We start from the raw sequence: 13,159 nt of genomic DNA, 5'->3' as shown, positions 1-13,159 counted from the left end.
CAGTCATTCCCATCTGTGATGGGTGGGGTTGTTTCCCAGTTCCTATTTTAACTCCACTCACCCATCTTCATTTGCCTGCTATAGGTTCTATATACTTTGGTATTTCCAGGTTCTGTATTCTGGTACACTTGCTACAAACTCTTAATCTTTGTTTTCCCTTCCTGTTCCTTGCCTGCTTCGTCTTCTGGTTTATTTCAGCATTCTACTTCTTACCTATACCTACTACTGGTCTAGCTTGAACTCTATACAGCTATTGTTCTCTGTTACCTGCCGCTACTAGTTATTCCCTGTTTCATTTTACATCTCAGCCCACTGTAGGGTTATTATAGGGAATCTATTTAGGTTCCTGTGAGGGGCGCCCTTGTAAGGACGTTACTCTGACGTTAGGCAGGTTCAGTCAGGGGTTCTTATAGGGCAAGTTTCCCAACCTGCTCCCGCCCACGTTCCAGGACTTGCACTCAGCCGTCACCAATCCAGGTCAGTGTCTTACACTAGCTATGGTACAGACAGGTTTACATTAGGAATTGTGATAGACCTGTCTGAAAAGATGTGTCTTTAGTTTGCGTTTGAAATTGTAGAAATTGGGAGTTAATCTGATTGTCCAGGGTAGAGCATTCCAGAGAAGTGGTGCAGCTCAGGAGAAGTCTTGTATACGAGCGTGGGAGATTCTGATAATAGAGGATGTAAGTGTAAGGTCATTGAGTAAACGGAGAACACGGGTTGGGTGGTAAACAGAGATGAGGGAGGAAATGTAGGGAGGTGCAGCATTATGGAGAGTCTTGTGGATGAGGGTGATAACTTTATATTTTATTGTATAATGAATAGGCAGCCAATGTAGTGACTGGCACAGACCAGAGACATCGCTATAGCGTCTAGACTGATAGATGAGCCTGGCCGATGCATTCAGAATAGATTGTAGAGGGGAGAGTTTAGTGAGGGGAAGACCGATTAGTAAGGAGTTACAGTAGTCAAGGCGAGAGTGAATCTGAGTGGCAAAAAGTGTCTTTAGTGTATCTCTGGTAAGGAAAGGGCGTATTCTGGAGATGTTTTTGAGGTAGAGGTGACATGAGTGTGCGAGGGTCAGGGGACAATCGTACACATCAGGGAGCGTGTTTGCCTACATAGGCAGTACTGAGACTTACAAGTCATTCCTGCTCCGCTAGGGATTCTGGGTAAAAAATATGCAAATCTATTCTCCAGGATGTAATTAGGAGAACAGTGCACTTTGTACGCCACCCTATAGAGGGCAGCATCCTTAACATCATGAACGACTCAGTTATAAAGTCTTTTATGATTAAAAAGACTTTATAACTGAGTCGTTCATGATGTTAATGATGCTGCCCTCTATAGGGTGGTGTACAGAGTGCACTGTTCTCCTAATTACATCCTGGAGAATAGATTTGCATATTTTTTACCATGAGTGTGTGAGTGATTCAATATGGGGGGTGAAGGAAAGGTCTGAGTCAAACATAACCCCGAGGCAGCGGGCATGCTGCCTATGAGTTATAGTAGGGCCTGAGACTGTAATGTATGTATCAGGGATAGATCTATTAGATGGTGGAAACAGCAGTAGTTCAGTCTTAGAGATATTTAGTTTCAGATAGAGTGAGGACATGATATTAGAGACAGCAGAAAGACAGTCGCTGGTGTTCTGTATCAGTGCAGGGGTGATGTCACAGGAAGATCTGTATAATTGGATGTCATCAGCATAAAGATGGTACCGGAAGCCAAATCTGGTGATGGTTTGTCCAATGGGGGCTGTGTAGAGAGAAAAGAGCAGGGGGCCTAGGACTGAGCCTTGAGGAACCCCAACAGCAAGGGAAGGAGGGGAAGAAACAGAGCCAGTAAATGATACACTGAAAGTGCGGTCTGAGAGATAAGAGGAGAACCAGGAGAGCGCAGTGTCCTTGAGGCCGACTGAGCGGAGTATAGTGGGTTAAAGGCATTCCATTCAGCCTATCCTATCTCACTGTGTTGCTAGCTGAATATCCTTCATTCTGGTGATAGATTTTCTTGGGGCAAGGGGTATGGTCAATTAAAAACAAAAATCAGCCAGTCAGAATTCTCCATTTACAGTATCTAATTCTAGCACTGAGCACCCTTGGCTAGATGGATGTGTGCTACTAGTGCTGAAACCAACAATCCTTTATTGAGTTAACTCAATCTTTTAGTTTCTATTTAGTTGCAAAAGCTATGTGAGTAGCCATACGTAACGTAGCTGTGTCCATTATCTGGAATATCATGATTGTCTGACGATGGGGTTCAAGAAGATTGAATTAATACCTAATGCCTATGCCAGAACATGCATTCTGTAAACTACAACTCTCAGTATGTACATTAGAGGTATGTTGTGAATGGCGTGTACATATTTGTATCCATTGTGTTCCATTATTGAACAATAAAATATACATTTCAAAATTTTAGTCGTATCCTATTCCAAAGTTAACAGTGACTAGACTTTCTACCGGAGAGACCCTACATTATTTACATGCTGGATTCAAAAACAGGAATCCTCTAAATAATGGGTTAATATAAGGAGACAAAGGTTACAAATGCTCCTAGGCCTTGGAGCCTAAGGGGGCCAAAAAGGTTCTCCTTCCCTATTTTAGAAGTCCAGTACTATAAATAATACATGATTATTGGTGGGCACTGCTATAGAATTTGTATTGGGTCCAATTACAATTATCATTATGATGATGATTATTATTATAACGCTATCTTTAGACGTCAGTGATATGAATGCCAAGGATATTCTGTTTAGCTGTAGCATAACCCTCCAACTATTCTGCTCTATCTCTGCATTCCTACAACTCTGTGTTCTCAATAGGGTTTACAATATAGTTTCAATTTCTCAGACCAATTTCATATAATATAATATATATATATATATATATATATATATATATATAATTTTCTATGGTTAAGCTATCAGCTATTTGCTTTTAAAGTGTGTGAGAGAACTAAAGAACCTGAACAAAACCCTTAAAAGCACAGGAATACACAAACATAATTCCTATGTTACCCTATGTTAGATTAGGAGCCCAGTGCAGCCATGCAGCAGTGTTTCTTCGCTCATACTTCATTTTTGCTGCATTGTCAGAAGTTTATTTGTAGGTTTTTAGATGTGTAATTTTATATACTGAATGTAAAATGCTTCTAACAATGTGCTGTATGAACAGGCTTATATTTTAGGAATGATCTGTTACTCTGTTCTTACAAGTCCTCCTATAGAACCTTACTATCATTACAGAACCAGCCATTATATCTTCTATCAGCCTAGAGCGTGAAGCTGTAATATAATGAACAGACCAGACTCTGTGTGAATGTTGCCTGGTTCCCCAGTAATAGATAGCCACAGAGAAACCGTGATTTAAAGCAAAGTGTTTTGTATCAATATGAAGGTCGTTTGGGCAACAAAAGGTGTTAATGGAAATAAGTAACCCTGGCATGAAGAGGGAGGCCACGGGAAATCCAGGCACCGACTGTCTGTGCACCTCTTACAATCTATTCTAGCACTGAGCAGGTTGCCAGGGCAGCAACATGGGGAATGTGATTTAAATTAAGAAAGCCGGGAGCTGGCAGAGTTGTCAAGGAAGGAACAGAGCAGACGCTGATGGACGCTTCATTTTACTTTCCCCTGCAGGAGACACACTATATTCTACATCCAAGCAGTTATGTGCGAGAAGAGACAGTTAACAGGAATTTCTGGCACTCCGCAGGAAGGCAAAGCTTCCTGTTTAATCAACTTGGTCATGAATCCCTGATCTTGAAGGGTCCTACACAGTATACTTGTAAAACATAAAGGAACCAAAAGCAAGAGTGAGCGACATACAGAAGCTGGAATGATATTGAACTGATAACTGAATACATGCAACTCACCCAGCTCCTTAGACCCCTGGCTAATGCTCGCCAGTTCTCCCAATTTCACTAAGGCATCAAAATAGCCTTTGGCTGCTACAGTGACACCTGTTAGAAGAAAGCAAAAGATTTTAAGTATAAAGTGTAGTTTTGTCTGTGGTGATACTACTGCAGGAACACATTTCACTTTGCATATAATTAAGTTAAAGGGATTATCTGGTTTCTAACATTGATAACTTATCCTTTGGCTCCACTGAAATCTATGAGGCAGCGGTACAGTACCAACACTCACTGCTACAGTCTATACAGCAAGTGAGCAGCACAGATCACGGTATGTAAACAATATTGCAAACTGCTCTGTCTTGGTACAAGGTCTTAGGTGTCGGACCCCGCAGATCTAATATTGTAAGAAACCAAATAACCCCTTTAATGTCTGAAAGCCCCCGAATTTACCATGTTTAAATATTTTATTTGGCTAAATTTCCTAATTTTCTGGGTAACAGTCGTTAAGTGACAACCAATAATAGCAGGCACTATAGTGCACATAGGGTGGTCTTTAGCTTCCCACAGATCCTAAATGGCAGATTATTGCTAAGCAGTAATACATTCCCCTTCACCAGCTCCATTCTTTGACATCAACTGTATAAAGTGTATATTTAATAGTCTACACACTGATAACAATGGGGGGATTTCATCAATCCCTTTATGCCAGTTGTCTGAGGTAGAGGAATGATATTTCATATGCCAAACTTGTGCCACAAGCCCCAATCCACATCAGCTTTGCAACAATGTGTAAAAATGGATGTGAGTTTTCTGGTTAGAGATATAATGGAAATCGACACCAGTTCCTAACTGCCACAGATTTCCATTCTTGCACAGGAACATCGAATGGATCTATGAAGAGGCCACAGTCTTGTCATAAATCTCTCTTTCCCTCTGCCAGTCAAGTCCTTTATTAAGTCTGGTGTATGATATATCAGTATTAATAAATTTGTCCAAACGGGTCTGAACATTCAGACAGCAATCTCCCCAACACCATGCCAGGCTTAAACTACACTGTCTACCAATAAGTAAATGAAGATATCTGGTCATGATGTACGTCTCACCTTCCACCGTTAAATAGGAAACAGCATTGGCATTAGTCACATGCAAGATGCCACGAAATGTAGAGTTGTTCGATTTCGAGAAAGGGGTAATTGTGGGGTACCACAGAAATGGTCGATCCTTAAGGGACATAGCAAGCCAACTAAATTACCCAAAACCGACAGTGGCCGATGTGATTAGGAAGTGGAAGTGAACGGTGATTGTCGGAATGTGCCCCGAGTTGGCAGACCCCAAAACTGGGAGATAGAGACCGACGAGCGCTGGCCAGAGAAACTGCATCCAACCAATGGCTCACATACACCAGGAGTTTCAACAGGCATCCGGGAGTATTGTGTCGATCAATACCATCCATAAGGAAGCATCTGCTGGGTTCTACCAACTATTGAATATAAATAAAGGTTGCTTTTCTATTCTACCACAGGTGTCCAAATACTTATTGGTAGACAGTGTACTAATGAAGGAAAACTTTTTCACACAATTACAGGGAACATTTGCCAAGTAGGGAAATAATGCAATTTAGCAAATTTTTTAGACACTTTTACACTTGTGCAAAGGGGACATGTCCCAATAAAATGCGCCAAGGACTTTTAAGCCAACTTATAAGTGGTGTGATGTTACCCAATTATTGGTAAATCTGATCCATTGTGTCACAGCCGATACACGGACACAGCACACGGATGTCATCCATGTGCCTCCTGTGTTTCCATGGCCCATTTATTCAATGAATAGGATATGTTGAAGCACAGTCATAAAACCGACAGAAACAGAACCTATCCTGATTTTTGTGGCCCAGACTGTTGGCACGCACACAGGACCATGTAATAACCCAGATAGCACATTGACCTAGTAGACTGTCATGTGCAAGGGGCCTTAGAATGATGAAATGATGACAGGACATGACCAATAATTGTTAACACACAAGAACATGATTCATCCCTTCAGAACCATCTGGCAGACATACAGCTTCCTGACAGTGCAGGTTTCTCATTATAAGTCACCATTTGTTAGGAATTCGTTTCTGCAGTGTAATTAAATCTTTGTAAAATGATTCTTACAGTATTGTCTCTGTGTATATATATAGTATATGAAGGACCTGCTCCAGGTTTTAGTGGGCCCTTGGGTAACACAGTCTCAGTAGCCTCCTTTTAGACATAATATGAGGCACAATTAATTAAATTCAGTAAATGATGTGATTCCTACAGATCATCACACACAGCTTTTCTGATGCTACTTTATTTTTTCGATTGCAACATATTTTATGGAAAAAAAAACCACAGCAGGTATTACTATTTTATCTTGTAAATGACAAATTCCCTGATGGTACTTGATGGACCCCATTATATCTCAATGGGTGTTATTGGTTTCTATCATGTGAAAGATCAATGAAAGCCTGAATTTGGTTTCATGCCCCTGACAATATCTTTGAAACAAAACTTAAACAAAGAAAGATTTGCTGCAGGAGTTCATCATTACTAAGATAAGATTTTAACTTATCTGTTAGCTCTCACATACCAGCAGGACAGGTACAGAAGTACATATCACATGGACAGCAGCCACAGAGGGCAAAAACATTAGCAAGCAGGATTGCGAAGGTAAGGAATGGATGAAACTGACTATAAAGCTATGTTAATAAAATTCCCAGCCGAGCATCTGCCCAGGTTCCTTGAGTCCTAACACCAGCACTTACGTGTGACCTGTAATTATCTAATGGAATTAACTGGATTTCTGCATTGTATACTAATAAAATGTGGTCTAATAATTGCCTAACTCACACTCTAAATGCGTAACATCCAAAGCATCCTGTACTGTTGAATTTATTTATTTAATTTTTTTTAAGGGAATCTGTCAGGTGGTTTTTCTACCATAATCCTGCCCCATCATATACAAGATCAAGTAATGTCCATTCTATTGGTGCCCCTTCTTTACTTATATACTGTTGTAGCAAAGTGAAGTTATAAATGTTTAAAAGCAAAAAGAGTCATATGAAAATTAAGTTAGTTACAATGGGCAGGACCAGTTTTGACATTGTCACATTGTTGCTTACTGATCACATCTCCTGGGTATAACTGACATATCCCTTAGAGTTCTGTCTCTCCTCACTTCCTGACCTTACAAGGGAGATTTCAGTCACACCAGGGATGGGGTGTTTGCAGTGGCTGCCTCCTCTCCCCCCATGACCGCCTTCCCTCTGAAGAACCCGACCGACACCGCCCTCACCATTCTTGCACGCACTATTATGCCGCATAGTGTCCCCTAAACACAGTATTATCCCCAATAGTGTCCCCTGCACACAGTATTATTCCCCATAGTGGCCCCTGCAGACAGTATTATGCCCCATAATGGCCCCTGCACACAATATTATGTCCCATAGTGGCCCCTGTACACAGTATTATGCCCCTTAGTGGCCTCTGCACACAGTATTATGCCCTATAGTGGCCCCTGCACACAGTATTATTCCCCATTGTGGCCCAATCATGAACAATTATTATACTCTGGGGTCTTTTCAGAACCCAGAGTATAATAATCAGAGACCCAGGGGAGGATACAAACATAAAAAAACACCGTTGCTTACCTCTCTCAGGCTCCGGAGCACTCCCCACAGGTGTCGGCCATCTTCAATGATAGCGCAGATGTCACTTGAGCTGGGGCTGGCGTTGCGACGCATAAGGAAGAAAGCCTGGCCCACGTGACATCTGGGACATCATACAAGTAGACCTGAAGCCTTCCAGAGCCAGGAGAGGTAAGTAACTGTGTTTTCTATGTTCCCTCACCTTCCCTGGACCTCCAATCATTAAGCCCCCTTGGGACAGCAGGACAGCAGGACAGTTCTGCATTTAAAATGCTGTCCTACTATTCCGGGCCGCCCAGATACTCCACAACTTCAACTCATCTGCGTCTGGGCACAGATGAAGTACAATGTCTGCTCCCTGCATCACCATTTGGCTCTGCTATCTCTGCTCCCATGGTACTGTTGAGGAGCAGAAGGCGTGATGTAATAACGTCACTTACATCACATCTGTTTCTCCCTGAAGTTGCCAGCAGCAGAGATGGAAGACAACATGGGAATGGGTATCAGATGGATTTTTTTTTAATTTGTTGATATCGGGGGGCAACATGGAAAGGCGACAATAAACAGGGGAGCAACCTGGAAAGGGGAATTATACTGTGGGAATAACCTGCAAAGGGAATAAAATACTATGGAAGCAACTTGGAAAGGGGACATGATATGAGTGGGCAAACTGGAAAGGGAACATGATATGGGAGGGACAACCTGGAAAGAGGACTTTACATCGTGAGGGCAACCTGCAAAGGGGACATGATACTGTGGACTCAACTTGGAAAAAGGATATTATACTGTGAGGGAGCAAGGGACATGAGACTGTGGGGGAAACCTGGAAGCGGGACATGATAATGTGAGGCAATCTGGAAAAGGGACATGATACTGTGTGGACAACCTGGAAAAAGGATATTATACGGGGGGAGGGGGGGGAGGCAACATGGAAAATGGAAATTATACTGTGGGGGCAACGTGGAGGGGGACATTATAATATAATGTTTGATAGGTCACTGGGGTGGGACAGGTTAATGTATGAGGACCTACTGGGGGCACCTGTTAATGTATGATGACTATGCTGGGGCATTTTATAGTGTGATGAGCAACTGAGGGACATTATATTGTATGAGGGCCACTAAATGGCATTATACCATGTAGAAGCCACTGACAGTGCATTATAACTTGTGAAGGTCAAGTATTTCTAAGAGCAGAAGGGGGGGGGGCATTTATCAATTCTTTGCATTGGGCCTAGAGATGAGCGAGTAGTGTTCGGATCAGCCGATCCGAACAGCACCCTCCATAGAAATGAATGGATGCACCTGGTATTTCCGCTTTGACGGCAGCCGGCCGCTTAATCCCCCGGGTGCCGGCTACGTCCATTCATTTCTATGCGAGTGTGCTGTTCGGATCGGCTGATCCGAACAGTACTCGCTCATCTATAATTGGGCCCACCAATCTGTTAAAACAGCCCTGGGTTAAATAATTCCTAGTCATAAGCACTCGTCTAAAACTTTTATGAGCAATAATTACAGTAATTTCCGTATTGCAACCCATGTCCAGGAGCTAGTGAATAGTGAATAGAATCAGTGTGAGTAGTGCTTACAACAAACTGGCAGACAACCTGCATTTAATACCCCAAGGCTTAGTAACTAACTAGCAAAAGAATTAAAGACAGATCTCAACACGTTTGTGTATAGCTAGCTATGGGTAAGTGCCATGGAAGAACTAGACATACTTATGTAATTCAGAATTTTCATTCAAAGACAAGCCACTTTAAAGTATATATTAGAGAACTGCATACATAGCATTTCAATAGTATAATTTTATAGGAATCATCTCCTTTATCTCCAGGCTCTTTCTTATTGTATGACACAAGACTGTGAGGAAATTAACACCTCATAAGGAAGCCTCAGAGAATTTTATTCCCCTCTAACTTTGATGACTGCAAATATTTATCAAGGGTGGAATTCTAGCAATAGACTTTCCATGTCATGCAATTGTTTTACAGTTTCCTAATATATACATGTGCAGATGTCAAACTAGACTTTAATCATGTTGACAGAACATCTCATGGTAAAGGGACCTTTACTTACATACTGTATGCCCACAATTTGTGACTACATATAGCCAGAGCAGATGCAATCCAACCCAAATCCAGACAAGTGTGTGTCAACCTGCAGAAGGTTTTTTTTGGATTGCGAATATACAGAACGGTTGATGAACATATATGAGAAGCTAATGGTGTAAAGTGCTGTTATGTACATCTTATTACACTTATAATCGCAATTTTCTATACGGTAAAGTAGCAGTGAGCAATTTATCTAAAAAAAACAAAACCAATTGTCAATCCAGATAACAAATGTGATTTGTTTGGCTTTTGCCTGTACTTTTGTTTGTACTGAAAATTTCCAAACCAGAACTGCTATGATACTCTGGGGTCTGTTTCAGTCTGAACTAAACTGCCAGGCAAACTTGCGAGATGAAACTTGTGAGGTTCACCCAACACAACACTAAAAGGGTCTGGTTTTTTAAATAGGACGTGGCCTAAATAATCACCATTAATCGTCATTAAGGTAAAATGCCCTTCTCTCTACTCCTCTGAGTTTCCTGTATGAACTCACAATGCAAGTATATTAGAACAATGTCACTGCCTGCATGTTGAGTCTGATCTCCTGTTCATATAAGAAATATTGTGTGGATCAGAGGAGAAGAAAAAAAGTCAGTATTTCACAGTGAATAGAATTTGTAGTAGTCAGTAAGTTGTTCACTACACACAGGCCCATTTTTCAAATAGAAAGCAAAAATATACAGTATACTGGAAGGCTTCTTTTTAAGAGGGTCCCTATAAGGGGACAACTCAACATAATACATTTACAAATAGTATTTTCATTTCAGGATGTTCTATGTGTGACTTTTAACCTCGCCTCTCTCAATCATCCTTAAATCCTAGTTTTTCTTAACATACTTCCAACACCCTTTGGATATTGCTAAGATTTCCATTGCCAAACTCTTTGTAATGCTCACATTTTCCAATATCTGAAGCACAAGCAATGGAATTCATATACTACTGCCACATTTTATATAGATGTCAGCTTTTTCCCATAAAAACTCAATTGGAGCACATCTCAAAAAAAAAGAAAAAAGTACAACTCTTGTGCTTAGTTTTAACGTGCTGCGAGGTTATCTACAAGAATATTCCATACTCCTTGTTAGAATTTTATATCTTAAAAACAAACCTCTTGGTTCTTGAACCATGAGTGGACGCATGTTTAAAGATTGATCAGGCACTGAGCGGGTGTCATGGCTGGTGGATGCCTGCTGTGTCTGTGATCAGAGACAGCTACAACAGAAACTTGTTCCACAAAAACAACTTTTGAACAACCCCGTTACAGAAATATAAAATAATTATTGGTATTAGAATATGGATTTGGTGTTTTTTCCAGGAATATTAAATGGCATCATTAGAAAGTGCAATTTGTCTTATAAAGTCCCTCATATGGCTTTGTGAGCTAAAAAAAAACTAAAAAAAAACTACAGCTATTAAAAGACAGAGAGCAAAAAACAAAGGTGTGAATATGTCTGCTCCTACCTGACACTGCCCTTCTGACAGCTCAGCTTGAGTGACGTCTCTTACTATGTCACAATTTATCTGCCGTTAGGGGTAGTCATCTGGAGCAGAGAATGAAGCAGGAGAAGACATACCCTAAAGATGTTTTACATAAGAATAAAATGCTGATATTCAGGAAAATGGAGCTGCAATGTGGAATTAAAAGGGCATCTATGGAAAGTGTAGAAGCCACACTACAAAATACTGTCATTAATTTGATAAAGATTTTCCTGCTGACAGGAACTATCTTCTAACTATCTTCAGCATAAAAAAAATAAATAAGCTGTCCTGGAAGTGATGACTTGGCCGCTACAGACCCCTGATCTCAACATCATCTGCCTGGGATTACATGAAGAGACAGAAGTAATTGAGCAAGCCTACATCTACACAAGATCTGTGTTTCATTCTCCAATATGTAGGGAATAGCTTTCCTGCTCAGTTCTTTCAATAACTGTATATAAGTGTACCTAGAAGAAGAGATGTGTACTCTGTGTCCGGTTTTAAAAAAAACGGTTTAGCGGAGGAGAGCTCACAGGCGCTCACGGCCGGACATCTTTCAAACCCATTCAAATGAATGGGTATGAAAGAGTCCTGCAGCTTTCCGCCTCCTTCTCTGTTTTGTGCAGGAAACGGAAACCTGTATGAACGGAGACCGGGCGCAGATGTGAACGAGCCCTCAGAAGCTTTGCACAGCGCTGTATATATTCTAGTAACACAAGTAAAACTCATGGAAATGAACTATATTGCAGTTTGCAACTAATAACATTACAACTATTATTTATTATAGGTGTATTAAATATCCAGCAAATAATAATAATAATAATAGTAATAATAATAGTAATAATAAATACCAGAAAGTGCTTTTTCATAATGTTTCCCCATGGTTACGAAGTTCTTAAGACTTGGGTTGAATTGGTCTAATATAACCTGTGAAAGAGAAGAAAATGTCACTTGAGAGCCGAAAAACAAAGATTATAGTTATACAGGTTGGTCCATCATGTTCAGCCTTTCTAGATCAACTCACAAGGTTGTAACCGTCAATGGCATTTCTTATTATATAAGCATCCAGGTCATTTTTTAACAGAACTGGTCACTGAGTACAAAGCGTTATATGGCATACAATATTTCATTGCCACTAGGCCTGTGATGACTTTTTTTTTTTAATACGTCCACCTGTTCAAAAGATATGGCCCAAAAGTAGGTTATATGTAAATTAGCTTTATTTGCCAAGTGGTCTGTAACCTTTTTGGGAGCACAGCGCCCATGAAATGATGTGTGTGATTTAGCATTTGTACTTGGTGATAGGTCCACTGGAAATGCCGACATAGTATTTATTAGAGATGAGCGAACAGTGTTCTATCGAACACATGTTCGATCGGATATCAGGGTGTTCGCCATGTTCGAATCGAATCGAACACCACGTGGTAAAGTGCGCCAAAATTCGATTCCCCTCCCACCTTCCCTGGCGCCTTTTTTGCACCAATAACAGCGCAGGGGAGGTGGGACAGGAACTACGACACTGGGGGCATTGAAAAAAATTGGAAAAAGTCATTGGCTGCCGAAATCAGGTGACCTCCATTTTAGACGAATAGTGGATTTCAAATCCGGGTCATATGAGAATGTGAACTTTGTGACTATGAGACAGGGATAGCTGTACAGGCAGGGATAGCTAGGGATAACCTTTATTTAGGGGGGAATGTTATTAAAAATAACTTTTTGGGGCTCTATCGGGTGTGTAATTGTGATTTTTGTGAGATAAACTTTTTCCCATAGGGATGCATTGGCCAGCGCTGATTGGCCGAATTCCGTACTCTGGCCAATCAGTGCTGGCCAATGCATTCTATTAGCTTGATGAAGCAGAGTGTGCACAAGGGTTCAAGCGCACCCTCGGCTCTGATGTAGCAGAGCCGAGGCTGCACAAGGGTTCAAGCGCACCCTCGGCTCTGATGTAGGAGAGCCGAGGGTGCACTTGAACCCTTGTGCACCCTCAGCTCTGCTACATCAGAGCCGAGGGTGCGCTTGAACCCTTGTGCACA

General features: G+C 41.2%; 1 protein-coding gene across 1 annotated transcript in view; it reads right to left on the bottom strand.

The window, feature by feature from the left end:
* LOC142210842 (BAR/IMD domain-containing adapter protein 2-like) overlaps nucleotides 1-13,159 on the bottom strand; it is a 120,113-nt gene that overhangs the window by 64,360 nt on the left and 42,594 nt on the right. The window contains exons 3-4 of the mRNA XM_075280299.1: nucleotides 11,975-12,050; nucleotides 3,880-3,966 (exon numbers count right to left, since the gene is read on the bottom strand). Of these exons, the coding sequence (XP_075136400.1) occupies nucleotides 3,880-3,966; nucleotides 11,975-12,050 (163 nt within the window). The remainder of the gene's footprint in view (nucleotides 1-3,879; nucleotides 3,967-11,974; nucleotides 12,051-13,159) is intronic.

The sequence above is a fragment of the Leptodactylus fuscus genome, chromosome 6 (assembly GCF_031893055.1).
Source record: "Leptodactylus fuscus isolate aLepFus1 chromosome 6, aLepFus1.hap2, whole genome shotgun sequence".
Lineage (NCBI taxonomy): Eukaryota > Metazoa > Chordata > Amphibia > Anura > Leptodactylidae > Leptodactylus > Leptodactylus fuscus.
The sequence above is the reverse complement of the archived record's forward strand: the minus strand, read 5'-3'. Positions and strand labels throughout refer to the sequence as shown.